We start from the raw sequence: 27,510 nt of genomic DNA, 5'->3' as shown, positions 1-27,510 counted from the left end.
TTTATGAAGGTACCGTTAATCCAGAAAATCCTACAAGCCTGAACACATTTAACTTTAGCGATTTGACTGAAGTCATTGAGACTATTTACAATAATGAATTAAGCATTTTACATTAATATTTCCAAAATCAAGTTGCTAAGCTGAAAGAGGAGAACTAAATATAAAAGGACCAAAAGAAACAAGGAGAGAGAAATCTGAGAAAAGCTTAAAAAGAAATAAATTAAGGAAGCTTATGAAAATAAACATATTTCTCAAATGTGAGTGGAGCTCCAGGAAAATCTGGTTACAGATTTGTGACAGAATAACTTGTGACTGTTTGGAATTGTGGAAGGAAAAGAGTCAAAAAGTTATTTGATTTGGGGTTTGTGTTTTAGGATCTTTTTTCATGCAGCCAAAAAGCAGTATGTGGTTATATTTAGTAATGATCCAGTCTAAAGGGCCTTGGAAAAGTCTGCTGGACTAGGCAAGAGGTGAATTCTAAAAGTTTTTGCAGCATGAGGAACCATCATGGTAAAACGAGGCTTACCTATGTGACAAAGAGAGAATAATAGTAACAATCTGAGCTCACAGAGGCATTAAATGGAAGCACTGTAAAAATATAGTTTTTCCAGATGTTGGCCCATGTAGGGAGGCAAAAAATGTAGTTCTGTTACCTATTATCCATGCCTTCCAGAAGAACAATTTTGAACATCATTCAAGCAAAGTGCAGATAGAACACAAAGGAAAATTATACGTATCAAGATTCTTCTGAAAAAAAAAAATGATGGAAAATGCAGAAAGAATCTGTCTTACAGAAATGCCAAGTTAGATGATGACCTTTAATCCAAGCCTTCAAAAACAGGAGCATGCTTCATTTGCAGACTATTTCCCTGTACCTACAGATATATAATTAACTGAGTAGGAAGTATTCCTATTAGAGAATTCTCTTTCCTCACGTGAAGAATTCTAAAGAGGCAAAAAAAAAAAAAAAAACATTTTAGTGTTTCTTTTAGCAGTTTTCTAAGCCTAGAATGACAAAATCTGCATAAACTAAAAATTTGATGAGTCAGTGTATTTGGTGAGTCCTATATGTCAGAAGGGACATGACAAATTGGCTGTTCAAGGAGCGCAGAAATTAATAAAATAGTTCTTTATTTATTTGAACTTAACTGGAAATACCAACATGCTATACTTTTGAGACAGATCACTTAAAAAAAAAAAATTGTAGGCAGTTCTTAAAAACGCAGTGGTAGACCATATGCTTTGTTTGTTGATGGTTCAGTCCATTCTGATCTGTCTTCGTTGTTATATTTGGAAAGCTTTTTTGAACAGTTACCATAGTAAGTTTACATGAAGTAATCAAAAATGCTATTGCTGTGTCCCAGATATACAATTAAACTGATTTAGCTGAAAGGTAGATAGTTTGAATAACCAAGAGTCCTCTGGGATGCACATGGACTTGCATGTAACTATCTGGAAGCCTTTCCTACTTCTGGCTGTTTCAGGCTAAGGGTTATATACAGGATAGGCTGCAAAACAACATATTTTTGAACCGTTCATCTGTAAATTTTATTCAGGCTTTAAAATTATATCGATCTAACATCATGAAAAACCATAGCAACCACTTATCATGGAGTGGAAGAAATGTCACATGCATACAGGTAAAACTCTCTCCTGCTACTTTGTATTCAGAAAGTTGTCTCATCTTCTGGGCACTCTCGTCCTCCCTGTCTGGGGTTCCTGGTGCTCTCAGAACAAGTTGTCAAGCATCTGCGCTCACTAGCAATGTTGTGATTAGTCTTGTGAAGGGAAACTAGGAGATCTAGGGTATTTACAGTAAATATGCATAGATTTGCATGATTTGGTGAGTTGTATTTACACTCAGATCAGGTCTTTTCTACATGGTCAGGACGGTGTAAACGTGACTTTGGTTTAAATCTGAATCAGGCCAACACCACTTAGGTTAATGAAAGCAGGAGCTGATTCCAAAGTTGTAAAATCATAGAATCATAGAATGGTTTGAGTTGGAAGGGACCTCAAAGATCATTTAGTTCCAACCCTCTGCCATGGGCAGGGACACCTTCCACTAGCTCAGGTTGCTCAAAGCCTCATCCAGCCTGGCCTTGAACACTTCCAGGGATGGGGCATCCACAACATCTCTGGGCAACCCGTTCCAGTGCCTCACCACCCTCAGAGTGAAGAATCACCCTCAGAGTGAAGAATTTCTTCCTTAGATCTAATCTAAATCTAAAATGACTGAAGAACAAACTAGATAAGAAGATGTGCACTTTCATTTTCTGAATTTTATTCATATTTGTTTTCAAACAAAAGTTTTAAATTACTTGGAAACACGGAAAAAATGTGAGCAGTAAACCTTAGGGCTACAGAAGGCAATCATCTAATTGTTGAAAAAAGGAGTATTACTCATGCATAAAAAAAGAAAAATTATTGAAGTGGTGCTGAAAAGAAAATAAACCCAGCAGAGGAACTGAGGCCTGCTATCTAGTCTTTGTTTCAGCACAGGCTGCTCCTATATTAGTGCTTTCAGAAAAGAAGGCAATGGTGAAGCCTGGCATGACATTTAGCCTCCTGTGGTCTTCTTACAGCTGAGTGGTTCTTAAGAGCTTGGCTGAGACCAAAGTATGACATTTGAATATGGCAATGTTCTGCAGCCCAGGTGCTCTCCTGCAATTTCGTTTCACTGTTGGCATACAAAATACAAATGACCTGTCTTAGATTTCACTGATACCAGTCAAAGTAAAAGCCCGATTATCTGTTAGTGCCTACTGGCTTCACAGCACTGAGACCATCTAGTTGCCCAATAAGCAAGGTTCACATCAGTGTGAACCAGAATTTGTCTCAGAGAATGCTGTTCTAGTGTGGTAGGAGTTGAGGATAATTTTCATCTCATCTGCTGCTTTCATGACTCTCTAGGCCTTAATCATAAGCCCCCTCTGACTTCTCCTCTCCAAAGGGGAGAATCCCAGCACTTGTACCCACTTATCATGACACAGCTATTCTACCTCGGTTATTTTAGGTGCCTGCTTTGCACCTTTCCTAACTCTGCCATGTCCATAAGATATGGAGATGAGAAACACACATGTATTTAAGATGTGTAAATGTTAAACAGAGGCACAAGGATGTTCTACCATCAGTGCCTTTCCTGATGACACCCAACATTTTGTTGACTTTTTGGCTGACGTTACATACTAAGCCAATGATTCAGAGAATTGGTCAGGACAACTCCAAGATCTCCTTCCTGAGTTTGGGTTCCAGTTCTGAGTTCAGCATTGTATAGGCAGAGCTTAGATCGTTTGTCCCAAGGTGTATCACCCCACTTTTTAAAGCTCATATGGAATTGTTTTGTCCCCTCAGTCATGTGAGGCCCTTCTGGAGTCCCTCACTGTTACCTGGAAGACCTGAGTATCACCTAGAAATTTAGAGATTTCTCTGCATCAGGTCACTGATGAATATACTGAAGAAAAAGCCAGCACTCATAACAGTCCTGAGGGCACCTAACCACTTGCTCCTCTCCAAAAGGGACAATTAAGCTTTTGATCCTTGTTGTTTAAGCTGCTTTCGAACCATGAAAGCCTTCCACCAATCCTGCAACAACCTATTTTCTTTAATAATTATTTGTGTGTGGAAACTTGTCATGGACCTTTTGAAAATCCAAATGTGTTATATCTGCTGTGCTCTCCCAGAGCTCAGAAAAGTTAGTGATGCATAGTGTGAGCAGGAATCTCACCAGTTACTTCAGTGCAGCAGAAACAGATCAACTCATGTAAGAAACACTTATCTCATCTTTAGACCATGAGTCATGCTATTTAATAGATTGGTGATATTAAAAGTATATTGAAAAAGAACTTTGGAAAAAAAAAGAAGTAAAAAATGGGAGGTCGATTTTGTAGATTATTCCCTGCAAATTGTTCATGTTTGCCTTTTCTTTTTGTTAAATTGCAGATGGCGTTCATACTTTATTATATGGCGATCGTTGGCCATGCTTTGTCTATAACATCCCTGTTGATTTCCTTGGCAATTTTCTTCTATTTCAAGTAAGTGTTTCTTACAGACACTGTCTTTTTTTTCCCTGAGGGATCTCAAGTGGTAACCAGAGGAAAGCTTGGAAGGGGACATGACAGTGAGAAACAGCTTTTCTGAGTGCCTTTTTATACAATCCCAGTTAAAAAATCTCAGCACAGGGTTCTCTTGCCAGTGGGACATCTCCTGGTGGTGTGTAGCCAAGATCATGCTGTTAGATTTATCAAGACCAGTGTAAAAGTGCAGCCCACAGGGAAATGGTGTAACTGGGGATGCAGTAAGGCCCTTCATTTACCAGTTGCCTGTTGTTCCCTGAAGGGCATGTCCAGCCCCTGGCAGGTGCAGTGGCTGCACAGGGCAGTGGCGTGGAGCCCCCAGCTCCTGAAGGACAGGAATACCTTCATCCGATGCTGAAAGACTGAGCTATTGACTGGAATAGGTGTTTACAGGACTCAGCACTAAGAGTAAATCTGACACTAGTGTGTAGCCTGTCATCATCATTAAAAGGAAAACAGCCATGTGCTGTACCAGAAATTTAAAGGAAACTACACTGGTATTCACTGAAAGCATTGCAGCTTATGTATGGCAACTTAACTGACCATTTAAATCTTGTCCCTTGGTGAACCTGTCTGCATGCTATATATTTTAATGTGTCTGCAGTGCAGGAGCAGAGGGAGCTCAAATTTGCCATCAGACATGTAGCCACAGCTTCAGTCACAAACAGTAGTGAAGGGCTGTCTGGGAGCAGTTGTCAGTTTTCAGCTCAAGGAAATGGTAAGCGCTAGGAGACATCAAAGGCACTGGGGCAAATATTCAAGAATAAACAATGGACAAGATCCTGAGCTATTGTACATCCAGAGCTATGACAACTTGCATAGGCTATATTCTTCTAGCTCTTAAGCAATCTTTTTAAGGTATTTCACTTTCATAACATCTCTAAAAACAGCAAACTTGTCGGACTTAGAGCACATTCAGAAATCAGGATTATAATGTCCGTTTACAGATACTTTGATGAAACAGAATGATACATACAGTATAAGAACCCAAATGGGATGGTGTCTTACTGATTTCAGTAAAGGTGCATCGGTAATCAGACAGCCAAACCATCTGTTCATGACCAGAGATAGGGAAATGCTAACCATCAATAGAGTATATCTGGAGATAACTGCAAGGTAATCGAAAAGACCAGCTAAAGTTTTCCAACTTTACTGGAATGAAGATTTCCAAGGACACAAAGGAGTCTTCCCCACACTTCACACTGGGAAACAAAGTAAGAGTAATATGAGAAACAATTACAACTGCTTCTGAATAACACACACAGTTGTAACCTGACAGACTTTTATTGCCAAAAAACTTACCTCATTCAAGAATACAGAAAAATCTCAAACTCTTCAAAGAATGCAGTATTCTTTGAGTAGTCAAGAATACAAGGAAAGGGGAACACAAAAAAATATTTTTTTCTTCACAAGCTTCTTTACAGAGTTTTATGAAGAATAGTTGCACAATAATGGCAACCTGTAGTAATTAAATGTCTGTTTGTTGTTTGTAAGAGTATACTTTGTTGTTGTAAGAGTATACTTTTTCAAGACTGTAGGAAGTTATTTCAAGCTAAAATTGTGCCAGAACACAGATAGGCCTGTGTGAGAGTATTAGTAAGCTTCTTTCTACATGAATGTTAACAGATTTGAGCCCTTGATAAGCATCCAAAATACATTTTTTTTCTTTCTTTATCATCAATAGAAATAATATTGTTTTTTGTATTCACAAAAGTCTATTTCAGCAGCTCAAAGACATATTTGCAATCCAGAAGCATAGAATGCTTATAGGGATTAATTGTCTTTCCAGGAGACAGATAAAGAACATGACTTTTGTATACAGGTCAGAATTTATCATTTGTTTTTATTTGGTTCATGTTTTTAGAACAATAAAAGCCAAAAATAAGCCCTCAAATCTCCCAACTCAAATTTAACAAATACATCATAGAATCATAGAATCATAGAATGTTTAGGGCTGGAAGGGACCTTCAAAGGTCATCTAGTCCAACCCCCCTGCAAGGAACAGGGATATCTCCAACTAGATCAGGTTGCTCAGGGCCTTGTCCAACCTGGCCTTGAACGTCTCCAGGGATGGAGCATCCACCACCTCTCTGGGCAACCTGTTCCAGTGTTCTACCACTCTCATAGTAAAAAATTTTTTCCTAATATCCAACCTGAACCTACCTCCCTCTATTTTAAAACCATTACCCCTTGTCCTATCATAACTGGCCCTCCTGAACAGCCTCTCCCCATCTTTCCTGTAGGCCCCCTTGAGGTACTGGAAGACCGCTATAAGGTCACCCCGGAGCCTCCTCTTCTCCAGGCTGAACAGCCCCAACTCTTTCAGCCTGTCCTCATAGGAAAGGTGCTCCAGCCCTCTTATCATCTTCGTGGCCCTCCTCTGGACCCTCTCCAACTGGTCCATGTCCTTCTTATGTTGGGGACTCCAGAACTGGACGCAGTACTCCAAGTGAGGTCTCACGAGGGCAGAGTAGAGGGGGAGAATCACTTCCCTCGACCTGCTGGCCACGCTCCTCTTGATGCAGCCCAGGACGCGGTTGGCCTTCTGGGCCGCAAGAGCACATTGCCGGCTCATATCGAGCTTCTCGTCCACCAGTACTCCCAAGTCCTTCTCCCCAGGGCTGCTCTCGATCCAATCACCACCCAGTCTGTAATTGTGCCTGGGATTGCCATGACCCAGATGTAGGACCTTGCACTTGGCCTGGTTAAACTTCATGAGGTTGGTACGGGCCCACCTCTCCAGCCTGTCGAGGTCCCTCTGGATGGCATCCCTCCCTTCCAGCGTGTCAACGGCACCACACAGCTTGGTGTCATCGGCGAACTTGCTGAGGGTGCACTCCATATATATGCCTTGTTTTTAAAAAGACCAGGATTCATTCTCTGTAGAACTTTTATTTTCCAAAGCAGTTTTTCACACTGAAATTTCCAAGTCTGAAAAGAGAAGAATTGGTCATTTTTTCTATTCCTTTATCTCGCAGCCTTAACTTGAAACAAAGGGTATTTCTATAAACATTCAGCTATTCCTTTTTGTCACCTGTAAGGCCAAGGAATCATAATGAAGTACACCCAGTGTATTTTCTGTCATGGTCATTTAGTTTTAAACATTTACTATGACTCTTTTAATACAGAGTTTTTATGTGTCTAAACTAACTGGCATTTGTGAAGTGTCTTGGAATTGGTAGATGTAATGTTCTGCGGCATAAGTGAAAAACTTCAATGCAATGTAACAGACTTTACATGCTAGATTGTCAGATATCATCAACTTCATTATCTGAGTTTCTGAAATGTGCTTTTTTGGCCACAAATACATGTACGAAGATTTGTAGAATCCATCAGCACATAGCAAACACAATATTCCAGCTTATACATGCACAGTATTTAATTGCATAAATTTGGGGATAAAAAGAACCCCTTACTGAACTTCCGCCTCCAGTGCACAAGGGATGATTGCCTTGCTCTAAAAATCTGCATAGAAAGGTGTTCCATAAAACCCCAGATACCTTGTGCCAGTGCTTAAATCAGTTCTAGCCTGAGTCCCAGTATTATTTAATCTAAATCTTACATGAGGCACCTTAGCCTATTTCTGGTCCCAATTTTAATCTATATGTACTACATACCTATGGATATGTTCAGGTTGTGTGCCTTCTAATAGTAATTTTCTTAGTAACATTATGCAAAGCTTCTCCCTGGTTACTTCATTTGCTGCTGGTCTCTAGACAGGTAAACCATGGACGAAGGTGTCCATATAGTCTGGAAAAGGATATGCTTAGGAAGAAGCTAGCATAAATCTTAGGGCTGTACAGTTAGATGTCTGTGCCTCAACTGTCAGACAGGGAGGGTAGTAAAAGAACAAGCCGCCAACATCACCACCACCAAGAGTGAGTCTGCAAAATAGAGGAAAATGAAATGGTTGGACTTTTCATAGACTACAAGAGTCTGAAATTACAAGCTCAAAGTAGGTGGATCCAAAATACAGGTTTGTGAATTCTGCTCATTTCCAGAGAGGCAGTTTGCTGAGTGACTGTGATAATGAGCAGTAATCAGATACAGAGATAGCTAGAAACTGCCCAGTGAACTGATGAATTCCCTTCCCATCTGAGTAAAGATAAGGAGCACAAACGACAGCCACAGTAATGCTTTGAGAAATGTGGGAAGAGGAGCAGAGTGTCATCTGTTCTGGAATCCTATACCCAGACTTCAGAGTTCTTTGAGACAGTAAAGACAGGATCTTGTTAAATTGGCTACCCAAAATGGCCCAGGAAGGTGATTCCTTGCAGCCAGTGAGGCAGGATCAGGCTAAGGCTGGCTGACTCACTCTCAGCTCTGAGTCATGGACAACGCACGATCTTGAGCCATCCCAGGCCACGCTGAAAGACTCATCTTTGCAGCAGCCTTCCAGACAGTAACACACCTCCTCCTCTCTTTCCTCCTCCACTTCTCCTTCCCTTTTTATGACTAATCCATGACACAAAGGTTATAGGAAGAAGTAGAGAAAGGAATTAGAACAAAGCACTGCAAAATGAGAGGACAAAGAGGAAACCAAACTACGATCATAAGGAAGTGAGAATAAAGCTGTACGGGAGCAGGGTTCATGTTACCTTCAGTTGTTTTCTATCATCTGCTATGACAGCAATAGATTATTTGACCTCCAATAGCAGGCAAGCTGTCAAACGGGTAGTCAATCAGATAGCTAGAGATGGTTTCAGGACTGTATAATAGCCTTTGTAGAGGCAGCAACAAACATCTTGCAGAGGCTGTTGTTTCTCATATATAAGTCTTTCCTGTCAGAGATATATTTTTCTTTCAGGTTTGGGTATCAAGATTGATAATGATCTGGCATCACAGATGTTGCAGTACTTTTGGAAGGGAACGCTGAATCAGTAGTGACAAGCATCACTAAGCAATACTAACTCATAACAGGAGATAGAGTATTCATAGATTGTCTAACAGTTATATGCATCAGCACATTTTCACAATATTTTTATAATTGCAAACTGAGACTCCATTATCTTATATGATAAAACACACAAGAAAAAGGGACTCCTGGCTCCAAATCACTTCCAATTGAATTATTAAAATAAAGATGTTTGTATAAAGACAGATGAGGACTACAAGAAGTCTAGATTTGCCAGAATAATGATGTGTTGTGAATGCACCTGCAGTCTAATTGTTATCAAGGCTTTTAAAGGGAGTTGAAGAAGGATAATGAGTGGAAGCATAATTTGTGGAAGTTTGTTGGGAGTTTTCCCCAGGGGTAAGGGAGAGCATGGTAGAAAGCATGAAAATAATTTGAAAACAAAACAATTTGGTAGGAGATGGAACATAACTGACTGGGAGTGAAAATCAGTATTCTCAGTATTCATGAATGAGAAGAAATGACAGATTCACAGTGCAGATCTATGAAAAAAATAATGCTAAAAGCTCCTTGGAAGTCACAGTATCCTAGATGCAGGAGAGAAGTGGAGATAGGAACTCAAAAGTAAGAGGAACTCTGTGAGTATATAGAAGAACCAATCTCTGTCCAAGGAAATGCAAGAGACGACATAGAATAAATGTGAAACACAGGGGAACCACGGAAAACGTAGGAGACTCTGAAACTCTGAGACACAATTGATAGTGTAGTGACACATAGTGACACAAAACACGAGTTTTAGACATGGATAACTGACTTAGTGATGCCTTCTTGCATGCTGATTAACAGAGTAGTGTAGGAAACATACAGAAAGATGAGTGCGGGGTGACAGGAGCCTTCAAAAACATCACAAAGGAGTGATTAGGAAATCAGGAAGAGGGGCAGGAAGAGAGCTAAGAGAAGTCAGAGAAGGAGAAGATTGCAGATGATTGTCAAAACCAGCAGAGAGGAAGAATCAATTAAGGAGTTTGGTTTTGCTAAATGTTCTCCTCTCAGTGCAGACCGAGTCACGCAGGCGCTGATGCCATTTTGGTGGTAAACACTGAAGGTCAAATTAAAAAGTGAGGGTGTGGAAATATACGCTTAATGATCCATATGGGTCTTTAACATGAAAGCTGGAGTCAAGGAAAACGATGGGAAATACTGAGAGGAAAGGAGGAGAGCAATGCAGGAGAAAAACTGAGAGAGGAAGGCAGTCAGGGAAAGGAGCTTGGACAGCAGATGAAGGCAACATTCAGTAAAGGACACTCCAATTTAATAGAGGAGCAAGACTGGCAAAAGTCAAGCAGAGCCGTGAGGAAGGACAGAAATGGGCATAGAGGCACATGTGCCTGGCAGAGATTGTCATAAAAGGCTGTCTCTCTGTACCGATAGCCATGTAGAGAGGAAGCTGGAGAGGCAAGGGTCTGCTTTTCTGTGGCGAGGAGCTGAAGATACTGCTATCAGTAATAGAGGAATTTCTGTTTCTTGGGAACAGAATGGGCATGGCAGCAATCCTGTTTTCAGAACTGCAAGACAAAGGCAGATGGTGATAGGCACATGATAGCGTCCCAAGATAAGTGAGATTAGTAGCATAGGCAAAGTGTAGCAATGGAAAATAGGAAGAAAGGAAGACTCAGGACTGGATAAATGCCACCAGAGCTTAAGAGCAGAGAGGAACATTAGACTAGATTTGTGATGGGGGCACATACAAGTGGAGTAAGCACAAGAACACAGTGTAGGAAAAATAGTTCCAAAGCATGGTCTGTTTTGCCCAATATCCTGTCCTACAATAGATCAAACAAAGCGCACCTAGTCCCATATCTGGTTCTCAAGTTGCCAATAGCTGATGCTAAAGGAAGCATACAAAATCAGGGTGAGCGTAAAGAGATACTCTCATTCCTAGCCTCCAGGGCCTGCATCTCGTGGTCATCCTGAACCAAAGAAGATGTCTTGATAAATAAGGAGGTCAACAAAAGACAACCTCAAGCTAAAGGAAGAATTCCATCCAATGACTCAGAAAATAGGTGTAAGGAGAACTAAGAAAAAATGTCAGGTGACCAAGGAGCTAAAATAGGAAAATAGATAAAAAAACAAAAAAGAGTTCAGTTGGTTAGATTAGCTCTCTGTTTTTAAAGAAAGCGCATTCTGTGTTAACCTCCACATGCAGCACAGCAGCCAGCCATAGGCTGCGCTCCATTCCAGACTGCAAAAGACAGCGATACGTGCTCTCCTTAGCTCTAAACCTACGCGTTTTGCCTGCTTGCTCTCAGTGATCACTGACTGCACTCATCACAGCATTATCTAACAACTCCATCATTGCCTTTCTGCAATCACCTCCTGCCAGCCCCGGGCTGTGCTCTGGGGCATGGAGTGCTGTGGGGCAAAAAGGGGTGGGGGGGCAAGGGGAGGGGGAGGCCTTGTTCTCTGCGTCAGGGATAGCCGATAGCCGAGGAGGTGGCATGAGGATTTGCGCATGAATTAGAAAGATGGTTCAAGTCTGAAACTGCAGTCATGATTTGGTCGCATAGGAATTCTGCGACCCTCTCTTGTGAAATTCGGCGACCTATATTAGCAGAAGCCTGCCTTCCCCAAAGTCAGTCATTCAGGAAAGACTGCTGTTCCTTCTGAGCAGGAAAACAACCTCTTCTGGTTTTGGATCTCAGCTGGAGTTAGAAACATGCAGGATACCAACCCAAATCCCCCTGTAATTTAAGGGGATTCCTGCCCAAAGTTCCTGTCCTGTCTCACCACTAATTCCTAAATTAGCAAATAATTTTCATCTGAATATTTGAGAAATTGCATCTCCAGGGAGCAGTTACTTATAAAGCACTATTCCCGATGTTCATTACTTGTATTATGCGCATCTAATAATTCTCAGGGTTCTGCTTCACCACTTAATATCTCGATTACCATGAAATAAAGAAAGGCATCAAGGGTTGAGAATGTAGCCGGATGGCTCTTTACAACATCGTCTAAAAAGCATGTGGGACTAAACAGGTGTAAAAACAAAACCAAAAATTTCTCAGAGGTTATGGCTGCGATGCAAGGCATGTATTTTCCGATTGTGCCTTGCCAAAAGGCATTCTTGAGAGACTGTTGCCAGAAAGAGCTTGTTAAAGTGACATCAGAAGAAAAATACTGATTTACAACATGTGCTACATATTTTTCAGGAGCCTCAGCTGTCAAAGGATAACACTGCATAAGAATTTGTTTTTTTCTTACGTGCTGAACTCTGTGTTTACGATCGCCCACCTCATTGCTGTTGTTCCTAACCCAGGCCTCGTAAAAAGGGATCCTGTAAGTACTGCATGACTCCTCTCCATCTTAACACCCAAGTAAAATGACTATGGCCACACCGAAACCAGACATTCCCATTCACCAGATAGTGATAGCCATCTGGTAAAATATGCACAGAGGGTGCAGGTTCTGAGAATTTCACTCAAATCTTGCTCAGCTCTTTCACCGAGCAACAAAAAACTTTGAGTTTGGTACAAGAGGGAGAGGCCTCAGATTTCCTCCAGCCAGCCTGTCCATACAAACGTGTGTCAGATCCTCACAGCTCTCAGCACTAACTACATGACATTTCCCAACAAAGCCCTCAAAGGGACAGATGCCTTTGGTGGCCACCTGTCCTTTCTCACAGACATACATGCTGGGGAGGGGAAGAGATGGAGAGCAATACATCTTTTTTCGAAATCCCTCCCCCAAAATCTGTTTGCTGCATTTTTTTCCTTGGGAGGTGATAAATCAAAGCAATAGCTCGCTTTGCTGCTCTTAGATAGTGATACAAATTGTGCCAGCCCCTTGGTTGATATATATGTGTGGCAAATCTCAGTCACCCAGTCTGACTTGCTCTCTAACAGAGCAATCGCGTTGTGCTCACCCTTGTTACAGCGGCCCTGGCTGATGTGAAATGAAGGTATGCCTAGGAATCTCTCAAGTTATGTCACAACACTGATCAGCTTGTCTTCTAATAAGATGATTCCATTACAGTTTAACCGTTTATCGGCTTCTAATTTTGTGAAAGCAATTAAACATTAGAATCATAGAATCATAGAATCGTTAGGGCTGGAAGGGACCTTCAAAGGTCATCTAGTCCAACCCCCCTGCAAGGAACAGGGATATCTCCAACTAGATCAGGTTGCTCAGGGCCTCATCCAACCGGGCCTTGAACGTCTCCAGGGATGGAGCATCCACCACCTCTCTGGGCAACCTGTTCCAGTGTTCTACAACTCTCATGGTAAAAAATTTTTTCCTAATATCCAACCTGAATCTACCTCCCTCTATTTTAAAACCATTACCCCTTGTCCTATCACAACTGGCCCTCCTGAACAGCCTCTCCCCATCTTTCATGTAGGCCCCCTTGAGGTACTGGAAGACCGCTATAAGGTCACCTCGGAGCCTCCTCTTCTCCAGGCTGAACAGCCCCAACTCTTTCAGCCTGTCCTCATAGGAAAGGTGCTCCAGCCCTCTTATCATCTTCGTGGCCCTCCTCTGGACCCTCTCCAACTGGTCCATGTCCTTCTTATGTTGGGGACTCCAGAACTGGACGCAATACTCCAAGTGAGGTCTCACGAGGGCAGAGTAGAGGGGGAGAATCACCTCCCTTGACCTGCTGGCCACGCTCCTCTTGATGCAGCCCAGGACGCGGTTGGCCTTCTGGGCCGCAAGAGCACATTGCCGGCTCATATTGAGCTTCTCGTCCACCAGTACTCCCAAGTCCTTCCCCTCAGGGCTGCTCACGATCCATTCACCACCCAGTCTGTATTTGTGCCTGGGATTGCCATGACCCAGATGTAGGACCTTGCATTTGGCCTGGTTAAACTTCATGAGGTTGGTACGGGCCCACCTCTCCAGCCTGTCGAGGTCCCTCTGGATGGCATCCCTCCCTTCCAGCGTGTCGACGGCACCACACAGCTTGGTGTCGTCGGCGAACTTGCTGAGGGTGCACTCCATGCCACTGTCCACGTCACCGACAAAGATGTTGAAGAGGGCCGGGCCCAACACGGACCCCTGAGGGACGCCACTCGTGACCGGTCTCCACATGGACATCGAGCCGTTGACCACTACTCTCGGAGTACGGCCATTGAGCCAATTCCTTATCCACCGAGTGGTCCATCCATCAAACCCATGCCTCTCTAGTTTAGAGAGAAGAATGTCGTGCGGGACAGTGTCAAAAGCTTTGCACAAGTCCAGGTAGATGACATCCATTGGTCGACCCTTGTCCACCGATGTTGTCACCCCATCATAAAAGGCCACCAAGTTGGTCAGGCACGATCTGCCTTTGGTGAAGCCATGTTGGCTGTCACCCACCACCTCCTTGCTCTCCATGTGCCTTAGCATGGTTCCCAGGAGAATCTGCTCCATGACCTTGCCAGGCACAGAGGTGAGGCTGACCGGCCTGTATTAGCACCCGATATTATCTGATCGCATGTGCGTCTCTCAAATGTGTTCTGGTTGAGTAAGCTAATTAAAGCTTACTGGTTAAGTAAGCTAATTAAAGCAGGAAATATATAGACTAAAGAAAACATCACCAGTTCCAGGGACCATCTGGAGGTTAAAAAATAGAGGAGCAGAAGAATAATTCAAAAATCACACATTTTGTTTCTCCTTACTTCATAGCATGATATGTACGTAGCCTGTGCAAGAGTTGCAGTGAAAATACACTTGGTATTTGAAGGTAAAAAGCTGGCAGATGATATCAGGCACCTAAATTGAAGATCATTACCTCAGGGTTAAGAATGATACTTCCTGACAGCAGAAGTAAAATATCTGAAGTGCTTTAAACTAGAAGTTGAGGCTGCAGTGAGGACTCTTATGCTCTAAGATTTCATTAAAAAACCTGTATCTCATGCCTTTGGGCTGGATCTTTATTTGGAGTGAAATCTTGAACCCAGTGAAGTCAAAAGACAAAGCTCTCAGGGGCTTCAGTAAAGCCAGGTAGGCACAGGACAGGTACTGGCAGGCTGAGCATCACCTGATGAAAACCCCAACCTCTGTTGCTATGGCAACAGACAATGTAGAAATGGCAGCAATGGTTACCTTCAGAGGCCATGGAGCCCCAGAGCAGTGCGGAGGCTCATGTATGCGGTCAACTTTCAGGTCTCCAGCTGGAATATGAAGAGGACCCTTCGTGCTGCATACAGTCACGCAAATGGCCCAAGCAGTGTCCCTCCACTGATGTTACTGAATATCGCTGTGTTTGTTCGCAAACCTGGCCTCAGACAGTTCGCTAAGCATGGGCTTTGATGAACAGAGCCCTTGTGCACTTTCTTCTTCCAAACCAAATTTTCATGTCTTTTGAGTCAGCAGTGAAGTGTTGTCTAGGGGTGAGGTACGAAACTTGAGGTCTCCCATTTGTGTTCTACAGCCAGGTATGGGATGAGGGTGCAAGCACTCATTGTTTGATCTTGCCTCACATTCTTGATTTCTCTTCCTTAAAGAAATCAGAGAAAAAAGAGGTGAGGTGACCTGTTAATATGTTCAGTCTCCCAACATTACTAGACAGTGTATTTTGTTATTTTAGTAACACAATAAACTTGTAAATACACGATTGGGAAAAGAAAATGAACACCCAGGGGCCAGTTTTTAACACGTGATGAAATTACATATAGTCTCCATATGAGTATATGAAGACTTAAAGGATTTATGTTAAAAATTTACTTATTCCGCCAGGTAGCTTCCCATAATATTTTTATTTTAATGCCGATTAACAGATCAAATTAAGGCTTTATAGCTTGTTTTTTTCTATCCCTACTGAACCCTCTGTTTTATTAAGTCCATTTTAAGATGACTACTTTTGACTTCCTGTATTTTGCTGCATTTATCCATTTTCCACCTGTGCATCTTCTGAGCTTGACAGGCTTGTGTGCGTGTGGCTCCTACCTCCAATATACACAGAAATACTGAAGTTTGTAGAAGGAATTTCAAACAGTCATGGTTACCCCTTATGTAATGGCCATATACAGAGATGAAGTTGGTGGTATAGCTCCCCAGTAGCTTCTGCTTTTTTTTTCCTGCCTAAAGTTTCACAGTGTATTTTAAATATGCAATGCCATGGGAAAGTACTTACAGTGAGCACATATTTATGAGGATATCAACAAATCCATGTAATTTTGAAAGAAGAAAGAAGGTCCTGTTAAATAACAAAGACAAAAGACAGAGAGAGCAAGAAAGGAAATTCATCAGTAGCACCGAGACACCCACATTCTCCCTGTGATCCAGACACAAAAGATGTGAGACAATCCAAAGCATCATTTACATGAGAAGAGGCCATACTGCATCCTTATTGGTGTATAGTTTGCAGCACAGAGTTAAACCCTTTGATGATCATTCTGCTCATGTAAAGTGGTAAGTCAAGCCACTTTTTCGATATATCTTAATTTGCTTTTTTACCATGTATTTTCCTGCTTTCTGATTATATAATTCTCTCTCTCCCCCCCACCTCCCCATGAGTTATCTGGATCTGAATTGATGGAAGAGAAAGATGCAAGCCTAAGTGGCCATCCAAGAAACAAAGAAGCAGTGAAAAAGGTTCAGGGACACTTGAATAAAAATAAGCAGGGCACATGTATGAACACTTATTTACAAATACTGAAAAATATTACGTAAGCTAATTTTTTGCTTGTTGTATCTAAAATAGCAACTGCATTAATTACACTAATAAAAAAGATGGAAGGGACATCTTCTATCACCTTCTTAAATGAGACTGACCCACAGAAGAAGGATGATTTGTGAACAGCACATTATATTCTCCATTAAAAACCCTGGAAATATAAATAAAACTCTACTGCCTAATCTATTAATATAGTCTTGCACACCAGATCTGTATTTTTCATTTTTTAATTCCACAAGGCTAGCAATTTTAATACTCAGTACTGGTTGGGGTAAAGGAAGATACAGCTAATGACTGGAGGGATAGCTCTGCTAATGAGAAACAGAATAATTGATCAGCTCCATGGGCACCAATATAAATGCATTTGTAGATGAGACTAAGTTTGGTCACAAATCAGTAATGGCTTAGTAATTAGAACCTCTTCCAGAAAAGCTTTAAGAGATCTTACTGTATTTTTATCACTTTCCTGTGCTAGTGAAGATAGCTGTTCTTTCTCCAGGCTCTTTTGTAGCCTCTTCCCCTTTCATGTAGTAATTTCACTTTTGCGTCCGGTATTACATGGTGTGAAAGTATCAATTTCAATTGCAGTTTTAGAGAGTCCATAGCAAGGGCCAGTGCTCCACTGGTAGCTCCTGGCAGCCCTGTGTGGGGTGTCGTGCTTGGCCATGGTGTATCAGAGAGTAAGGACCCAGCATTTGTTCAGGCATGCTCCAATCTCACTGTCAAGTCCCAGCTCTCTGCCACACAGCTTATTTATGTTTTAATAGATATGTAATCTGTACCTCGGCTTATATGGGTACTGCACCAGAGCTGGTACGGGAGAACCCAAAGCAATCCATGTTTTATCATGAGCACCATGATTTCATTTTCTCATCAAGAACAGGTAGGGCTGAGCCTGTCACTGTCCTTTCCAGTGGCAGTATCTGTAACTCAGCTCTTGCTGAGGTGGAAAGTCTCTTGGACATGAAGTGTGATAGCCTGAAGCCTGTTCTTAGAATCATAGAATCATAGAATGGTTAGGGTTGGAAGAGACTTCAAGGATCATCTACTTCCAACCCCCCTGCCATGGGCTGGGAAACCCTCCACTACACCAGGTTGCCCAAAGCCTCATCCAACCTGGCCTTGAACACTTCCAGGGATGGGGCATCTACAACTTCTCTGGGCAACCTGTTCCAGTACCTCACCACCCTCTGAGTGAAAAATTTCTTCTTTCTATCGAATCTAAATCTGCCCTCTTTCAATTTAACGCCACTGCCCCTTGTCCTACACTACTATCTTGCCTCCTTATGTAGATGTAGATATACTTTAAAGATCCTGAGCTAGTTTACCACTCAGGTGATGGTACATCACGCACTCTGTCTCCTACAGGAGCACATAGTCCCTTCCTCTTCCCAAGCCTTTCACTACAGCTGCTATCACTGTGGGCATGAGGTGGGATAACAAAGGGCGCTCAGTTTATCTGTACTGCCCAAAACCCATCTCCTGGCAGGAAGTAAGCCTTCAGGGGAAACCACTGAGCTGCTTCCCGCTCAGCATTATTAGTGAGACCAAGAGAAAATGAGGAGAGCACAAAAGCTGGTGTCCACTAGCATTACAGTCTTTAGAGCAAGGCCATGGCAGTAGCAATATTAAAAAAGCAAGTATCCTTATGGACACTAGAACACTATAAATAATCTCACCATTGACAAATTCAAGTGAAAACCCAGGCTGCCCAAGTGTATTAAATTTTCCTCCCTATCACAGTAAAACAAAAGAAATAAAACGTTGAACTGTGTGGGAAGATGAGGAGTGTATAAAGGGTAGTTACTGTCATTTATGGGGTTACAATACTAGTGACTTCCCCTATTCTCGAAGGAATAGAGAGGGAATGAGAGCCAAGAAAACAAAGATTCACAGCATGTCTGGAACAGTGTTAATTTTAGGACTTTTTACCATGTAAATGTTACCTTCTTATCTCTTGTTGCTTTCGGTTCCTTCTGATGTAGCCTGCCAGACCCTGGGTTTTTTTTAAACATATTTTTCTCAAATGAGAGGCTCATAGTTGATACCAGTGAAGATAAATGGCAAAACTGCTGCCCTGTGTGACTTGTGTTTGCCTCAGTAGGCCCAGTGGTCCCCATGGTGCACACCCTGCTGGAAGCAGCAAAGGTGGAGCTCCACAAAGGAGAAGGGCGCTTTGATCCTCTGAGGCGTTTCATGTATTATGCTCAGGGTAGAGCTTCAGGAGGCTCCATTCTTGTTAATTTAATTTGATTCTTTACTAGTGCAACTATTTCCAGAGCTTTTCTGTCACTCTTAAAGCATCTCCGAAGTCTTTCATCTTAATACATCTATTCCTCCATCCTGCTTCTACTAGATTACTTACAGGGGTCTCTGCAGCCAGTTTAGCCCCAGAGATGACTCAGCTATTCTAGAGTATGGTCTGGATGCATAAGTAATGAAAGATCAAACTTCTAACAGAATTACTGGCCAGTGCCTAGCGGTCATGTCTCCTGAGTCTTCTAGTACATCTTCTATGCTAGAAGAGGGTTGATGTTCTTGTGAAACCTGCCATCATCTTGCCCAGGAGCCCTTTGCCTAATGAAGGGTCCAGCTGGCTGTTTAAAACATTGCCCTTCTGCTGCCTCAGGAGTAGCAGTGAAGGTTGGTGAGACCAGGCCCTGTGCGTATTTATGAATTTACAAATTGTGCAAATTTTGTGCATTCGCATATTATATTTGTGCATTGACTTCAAGAACAAACTGGCTCAGCAAGGTTTGCCTAGAGAGGTAAAATGTATTACTTGATTTTGTGTAAGTCAAAGGAGGCCAAAGTCAGTCTTCACTTACTTACATCCATGTCAAACTCTATTAAGTCAAAGATTTTCCACCAGTTTTGTGTCTCGCCACACCATTTTCAGTGATGAAATTCTGGCTTGGTTTTTTTTTCAGCTTGAAAGTAAAACAAGGAGCAAGAGTCCCTGTTGTGGATAAGTGAACCAAACCCTTTAATTTATCATTTACAAGCAAAGTACTGAAGCTGTGCACTATTCTGGTGCCCCAGAATAATTTTTGTCATCTACAAATACATACCCAAATCTCATTTGTTTTTCTTTCCCTGAGCAGGTTCATGAAGACAAGCTCGTATGTCCCGTTCCTCCTATTTTGCCTGTGACAGATACCTGTCTTGTCATTAGCTTTCACCAGTAAAGCAAAGAAAAGCAGGTATTAGAGTGGCACAAGTTCTTTCCTGACATAGCAAATGCTATACCAGGACAGGAGAGTCACAAACTGTCATTTGAAACAAGAACCAGGCTAGTCACTAACATCTTTGTAAGATTAGATATAAGGAAGAAATTTTTCACTCAGGGTGGTGAGGCCCTGGAACAGGTTGCCCAGAGAAGTTGTAGATGCCCCATCCCTGGAAGTGTTCAAGGCCAGGTTGGATGAGGCTTTGGGCAACCTGGTGTAGTGGAGGGTTTCCCAGCCCATGACAGGGGCGTTGGAACTAGATGATCTTTACGGTCCCTTCCAACCCTAACCATTCTATGATTCTATGATCCATTTAACATTTTTTTTTTTTTTTTTTTCCCACAGAAAAGATGCCACTGATAATTGGGAAATTAATAGAAAGAGAGGGAGAACAGAAAGGCTGGACTCTAATGCTCAGGCTTAGAGAGAACATGTCCCAGCTAAAGAGCATTTCGGAATTGGACTACAAAATGCCATAGCACATTTCTGAGGTTCATAGGTGCGATGGCTGAGCCTGAGAGATGCAGGCGAGCGCAGTGCCTGATGTACATGTATCTACAGGAGGGTCACCTCAGAAGGTGACAGGAAAAGGAAATTCCTGCTCCATCTGCCTCTGTTCTCATCCACAAGTCAGGACTGACACATGGAGAGGACAGTCCCTTCTGCTGCCATTGCATTTCTCTAGTATCAGCAGAATTGCACTTCTCAGGGTATAATTCTTTGCTTCCTAACAGCAATTGCTGTCTAGAGTCCCCCCCACCAGTCCTGACCAGCATTGCTAAGTGGCAGGGACAAGCAAAATGGAGTGGTATTGTTCAGGACACACAGGGACAGGATCTCCTCTCTCGAGCTCTGGCACCCAGGCACAGACAGCACGGGATCGCTGACAGTGTCCTGTGCCTGTGACCAACGGGCAGTGTGACCTTCTACAAAGGCAAGGAATGACTGTGGCTTCAGTTCAGGAACATGTGTTCAGCTTCAAGAGGATGAGTTTGTTTTATGCTGGAGAATCATTTGCAAATGAGTTTTCTGCCAGCCATAAGCTCATGGACAGTGCCAGGGCTATGCTGCACCGGTTTTACCCTCATTGAAATCGCTGGGTTGCGCTGGAGTAACACCACAGTGGTTCAGACGTAAATCAGAATCTCTTTTTCCATCCTAGGAAAGATCAAGTCTTCCCCCTCCCACGAGTTTCAGTGAGATTAATGCAGACTCAGGGATGTTGTGAGTTCAGAACCAGCCAATATTCAAAGAATTCTCACAAATTTTCAGGCTGGAATAATATCTGCATTCATTTTAAGACAGATCTGTCAGGGTCTAAATTGCATGAAACAGAGCAGTAATTCCCATCATTTTTTCCCAAGGTCTTTATATTCTTGTTTTTATTCTCAAAACTCTGAGAGTAATGGAGGAAACAAAGCACCATGTAATCCTGCTGGTGTCAGATTCACTGATCTGGTGTGGCGTGCCATGCCCAGAATATGAAGTATGGATGATTCAAGGACATTCACAGCATTCACAAATGACACTTCTGTGCAGAGTATTTGTGGTTTATGCGGAACAACTGAATCTGCACTGCAAAGAAGTGAGTCAGTCACCATCTCTGAGAAAGAACTGAGCTTTCTCAACAACATTATTATGGTTGCTTTCTCAATAGGAAGGCACCATAAAATTAACAGCCACCATCAGGAGGGGGAAAAAAGAGGTTTAAGAGTCTAAGACTAAGTATTTATTTAGGGACAGATTTCCTCATCTCTCTCAGGAACTATTCTGACTACGTTTCAGTTACTTGCTTTTCTTTTAAAGCAGTATATATTAATACGCTCAAGTTTCCAAAACTTTTGCAGCATCATGAAGGGAGGGATGATAACTTTCATGTAGCCCAGTTGGACAAGGACTTTTTGCAAGGATGTGTAGTGTAAGGACAAAAGCAATGGATTTAAACTGAAAGAGGGTAGATTTAGATTCCATCTAAGAAAGAAATTCTTCATTCTGAGAGTGGTGAGGCACTGGATCAAGTTGCCCAGAGAAGTCATGAATGCCCCATCCCTGGAAGTGTTCAAGGCCAGGTTGGATGAGGCTTTGGGCAACCTGGTGTAGTGGAGGGTGTCCCTGCCCATGGCAGGGGGGCTGGAAATAGATTATCTTTACAGTCCCTTCCAACCCAAACCATTCTATGATTGTATGATTCTATGAAAATAATCCAGGCTCTGTCTCATCGTGTGGATGGTGTTTCAGCAGTGTGATCCCTACATGCAGTCTGTTACTTAGGAGACGGAGTGCCATTTCTTCCAAAAATGTGATTCCAGTCCAGAAAGGACTCTGTACTGCAAAACACATTGTCCTCAAGCTGAAGGCATCAGGTCCTGGGGCTTATTCCCAGGTTTTCAGGCTGCAATCTTTTCTGCTCAGGTGGGGAAGACCTGCACTATCAGCTGCAGCAAGGATGGAGGCCCGATACCCAGCACATGGGCCGAATGGCAGATTCAAATGTCGCTGTGAAAAGTCTGATTCAGCCTGTCGTTGTGCCGAATCCTTACGCGCCTGCACCGTTTCTGCTCTGCCGTCACGGCAGCAAGAAGTGAGCACTCCCAGGACAGCCGTTTTCAAAATCGGCAAACTCTCAGCATCCCCATCTCGCTGTCAGCCACTGCAGTTCTCCTCTCTGGCCACAGCAGCCGTGTGCAGCCTCTGGGGTTTTTATGTGAGCTTGCGGTAGGGAAGCACTCGCTGGGTCTGTCTGCAAAATGAGTGGATCCGCTCCAGCTTTGCTAAAATTCATGACATGCCTTTGAAACCGCAGCTCAAGAAAGGTGTACTTATCTTACCTTCAGAACTGAGCTAGAGCAGTCCCTGGAAGCCTGTTAGTCTTTTCTGGTGTGGAGTTGTGCTTGACTGAGTGCTGACACCAATTCTCTGTGCTTTACTGACACTTTTTATCATTTTCCACTTTCATTTTCCTCAAGAGATGGGAGAGCTTTGTAACTAGACAGTGAAGATGACCTGAAAATGTAGCTCCAGACCTGGGTGACCATAAATTTCTCTCAATTGCACTGTCTTCTATGCATCTGAGAGACTGAAAGGTGAATAGATGATACATCATTAGCTCCTAAAAACACAGGCACGGAAAAATGTCAAGTAGCAACTTCTTAAATGTCAGATCAACAAGCGCAAATGCTAACATTTGCCTTTTTGGTGGATTCTGTGCTATTTGGTATGGACATGGCATCCCCAAATGAACTCCTGCTCCTGTGCTTTCCACACAAAGCCTCCCACATGAACAGCACATTTAAGCAGCTTAGGATTTGATATTTCTCAGGGAATATCAAGCAATTATGTTTAGAAACTTTGCTGTTGTAGAAGCAACTACTAATTCCAGATAATTCAAATTAATCTTGAAGTTCCTCTTCAAGTTTTTCTTAACATGTGTCTTTAAAAGGATCTGCCTAAAATGTAAGAAATTTGAATGTAAATTGGCCAGAAAGTAGATTTTTCAAAATTCATTGAAAGATAGACAATTCCAAAAGGAACTCCCCTCAGAGGGACAGTACCATAATGTTTCCCAAACATGATATTCTCCCTTATATCATGTTGCCACAGCTATTTTTCTCACTGGGATTTGTCTGATTAAATGGCAGTGCTGCCAGTGCAGGCAGCTGCGTCTGAGTCCAGGAGGCCATTCCCCTCGCTCTAATGCAGGTGGCTAAAACAGGTCAGGTGAATTAAATGCAGAGTGCTTATTCCTCTCCAGAGACTGCTTCAGTCTAGGCATCTATACCATGAAGTCAGCCAGACATCCAGGTTAGGTGAAATGAATGCCATCCGAGCTTTTTCATTGCCCTTCCGTGCCTGTTGTGCAGACCTGTGTTATTGCCCATTTTCAGTCATGACCTAGCCACCCTGCTCCTCTTGAAGATAAATTTAAGACCAAACACAAGTAGCCTGAAACAGAAGAAAAATAAATGAAAGGGCATCAAAGTGTCTTTGCAGGTGACAGCCAAGCACATGGGGTTAGACTACAGGAGAAGAAACAGTAATGACTTTGATCAGGAGAAAAAGGACAAGAGGCTTGGACTGGTTATGTACATGCCTTAAGCTTTAGTTGGCAAAATGAGCTATCAACCAATAATAGGTCAGTTATTTGGATAATTAAGCACCTTTCCTTACCATTTCACCTCTGAATTGCTTACGGTTGTATACACCCAACTTACTGCTTTCTGAATTTCCTGGTGTACTCTCTCCCCAGCATCCTTCAAAGGGTTGGGGGCTCCCCCTGGCAGCAGGTCACCCCGGAAAGGCACTGGAGCAGAGTCTAGATGCATCTAGAGAGTTAAAACACCCACAAGCATTTAAGGTCAGGTATGTCTTACGCTTGGACACTTGTAATATAGATACATACAGCTGCACTAGTCACCCCACACACCTGTTATAGCTAAAGATAGACAAAGACACATTCAGGGCACAATCCATCTGATTTCTTTTAGATATCTCATTTAGGATTATGTAATTTTTACTGTAATCTCCATCACGTGTATTGACTGACTCGTTATCTTTTGACTACAGGAGAGACAGCTTAGGTGTGTATATTTACTTTCACAAATCCCAGTCATATCATCATAAAATTCTTGGAGCATTTAACTGAATCATGGAGTGGTTATATCCATGCCATCAAAGCTATACGTGTACCTCGTCCCTAGGAGACACCTTTGCAGATCTAGATCTTACACCTCAAACGTAAGCATACGTACAGTCGGCTGTTAGATATACTCCATGTAGGCTTAAACTAGCCTGGCTAAGGGCGCAACAACAACATGCCCAGAGCTCATGTATGGCTGCAAAATCAGTCAAGGCACCACGTGAATATATGTTTGAGTAACCACTGCCTTGTCCCATCCTCCTGTACCTGGTGACTCTTGCTCTGGTGTGGTGATAGAGGAGAGGTGACTGGAATAACTGAAGCTCTTACCCTGTTTCATTGGGAGTTACCTCCCAGCTGCTGGAAGAAGATGGCAGTAGACCTGGTGAGCACTCTGACTCTGTTCCCAATCCAAATGAACAGTAGATGGAGCAGTTCTGTGCCATTTTTTTAGGCTACCCTGACTGCCTCTGTTTTCTCCTCCTTGGTGCCCCTCTCTGACGGCCTCTCTGCCCTCCTCCATCAGTCAGTCGCACTTACATATGTAAGTCATACTTACGATGTCTTCCTGAAAAGTTGCCTCCCTCCAGCAACCCCAGCTCAGAAACCAAACTCCTCAGGGATGACGAGGCTGTGTTTTGCTCTGCCTCACACCCTGCGTGATGCTGACCACGGTGCACCCCGCCAGCAAGGAGCCAGTGACCGCTGCGCACTGGCAGTGCAGGACGTGCTGCGGGAACCCTGCAGGAGCTCAGCCCGGCGTGGCGCCCGGCAGAACTCAAAGCTGCAGCCCCAGGAGAGACATCGCTACGGCAGCTGGGACTCAAGGATGGGCAAATGTAGCCATATTAATTCCAGTCCAGAATGCGTAATTCTGGGCTGGCTGCTTCCCTATAGCACAGACATGGACACAGATGCTGTTTTAAAAACATCCTCCGTTGTTTAATTTCATATTTTGCTTTCTTGTAACACAAAACCTGGGATCCCTCTGAGCAACTGTGTACATTTTGTTCTGTAAATGGTTTTAAAGTATATTAAAACATTAATCTTAGCCCAAGCCCTTGTGTGCCAGGTTTCTGACTGGAACGCTATTTAATGGATGACTCATAGTAGATATATTGTATAATGGTATGACATTCTGATAGTCAGGGATTTACAGCTACAATACTTAGCACTGTCTTGCTTTGGAAAGTCCTTTTATTGCTTATTTGTGTAACATATGGATACTTGGAATTTGTGAGTATTTTCTTAGAATAGTGTTCTGATAACCAGAAAAAAAAACAGACGAACAAACAAACATGTAAGGCAGATCAGTAATCAAACTTCAAGCTACTCCTTTAAAATGCTAAGTTAAGAATGGCTGAGAATATATTCTATTGCCTTCAAACTGGATTTGAATAAATCACATCTGGCCTCTGTGGCCAGCAGTACAAACCCTCCACGAGGAGAGCCCATCACAGCTGTGCACTGGGGAGGTTCACAGAGGTGAAGAGGAAACACACAAACTGATTCTCAGTGAGGTCAGATGTGTCGTGCATGCCAACAGGCTGTCCTGCCGTCGGTTTCCATGGGACAAGCTCTCCAGAGTTGGCAAGGACTCATGTAAAACACAGACCTCTTAACTTGCCAACCTGAGTCCTGTCATCCAGGACAGCATCCCGAGACCAAGGACATGCAGGAATCTGTACAACTTCCCTTTCCTATGCCAAAAGAGAGTTATCTTTTTATTCTGATTCAATTATCAGGAAAAATTAACTGCTCAAAAGCCATTAGCAGTTTATTTCACATTACATTTTGTTATTATTGCTGCAGATAGTATTCTGGGTCTGAGTGCTAATGGGTAGTGATGGTGATTAATGCTGCTGTTTTCCATCCGTAAGGTATTAACTGATAACCAAGGGGAGCCTTAACAGAGAAGTAACAAGAGCATGCGATGGGGGGCTGCTGGATGAGCCGAAGAGAGTGGCACACCTGTTACATTACTGTGCAATTGCAGGGTCCTGCGAAGGCAGATGGACCTTTGGGACACCTTTGACAGGACTGGAACTTCAAGAGTATTTATAATATGCCATTATATCCTGCAAAATATCATAGACACCAGTTCTAGCTCCTTGTAAAAGAAGAAATTAGTTATTTCTTCTCTGTGAAATGGTTCAAGCATCTTTTTGAAGTGCTTTCGTTACACATTGCAGCTGAGGTGTTCACAAGAGTTACATGACTGTTAGCAAGACTTGCAGGAGAGGAGAATATGACTGACTGTGTTCCTATTGACCCCTTTAGCCCCTGAGCAGTTAGCAAGAATTTAAGGCTGTTGCAGGTTGCTTTCATGAGGAAGGAAAATTAACAATAAAGGAGATTTTTTTCTTGAGTGCTCTCCTGCAGATCTGTAAAAAACTTTCCTCAGCTTTTGTGTTCATCTGTGCAGTGAGAACAAGTAGCAGAAGGCTCGTGGATTGAGTTTCTTGCTGGGCTATATTCTGCCAAAAAAAGAGTTTATTCTTGGCCATCCTCCCAGAGCTGCTTTCTTAGGTGGTAACCTGGCTTTGGGGGCTTTCCTGGTAATCGTGTCACGCTTTCCCTTGTTACATAGACACCAACCTGTTGCTCACCAGCCTGGGCTGCAGCTCCAAGGATGCCATTGCATCTTCCACAGCCAAGAGGAAATGGCCTGCCTTTTGTAGGCAGGGTCTAAACCTTAGTTAATTAGTTAATTATACTCAATTCAGGCCAGCTGGGTAATAATAATAGGATGCCATACCAACCTGTGCAGTGCAATGCTGTCTGTCTCCAGGCTCTTGGAAAGAGGAGCATTTGTATATTCCTTTGTTTAGGAAACAGACAGCGGAGTTATGGCGCTGCTCTAGAAAGGACCAGCTATTTCCTTTCAGCCTGCCCTGCTCATAAATTAAAACCCACTGGCTTCAGTCATAGACTGAGAGCTCCTGACGTTTTACTCTCCTTTGTAGTGCGAAGGTGCTGTGATAATCCTTTGAGTCCTGGATTTGACTGTACTGCGTATTGTACAAGACACAACAAGGACAGAGCCTCTGCCTCAAAGA

At 42.8% G+C, this 27,510-nt stretch overlaps 1 protein-coding gene across 1 annotated transcript in view; it reads left to right on the top strand.

Annotated features, from left to right (window-relative positions):
- The window catches only part of CALCR (calcitonin receptor), a 77,422-nt gene that overhangs the window by 22,551 nt on the left and 27,361 nt on the right, over positions 1-27,510 (top strand). The window contains exons 5-6 of the mRNA XM_086614793.1: positions 3,943-4,034; positions 12,141-12,267. Coding sequence (XP_086470919.1) covers positions 3,943-4,034; positions 12,141-12,267 — 219 coding nt within the window. The remainder of the gene's footprint in view (positions 1-3,942; positions 4,035-12,140; positions 12,268-27,510) is intronic.

This window comes from Tauraco erythrolophus, chromosome 7, assembly GCF_009769465.1.
Source record: "Tauraco erythrolophus isolate bTauEry1 chromosome 7, bTauEry1.pri, whole genome shotgun sequence".
Taxonomy (NCBI): domain Eukaryota; kingdom Metazoa; phylum Chordata; class Aves; order Musophagiformes; family Musophagidae; genus Tauraco; species Tauraco erythrolophus.
Note: the sequence above shows the minus strand (reverse complement) of the source record. Positions and strands in the feature narration are given on the sequence as shown.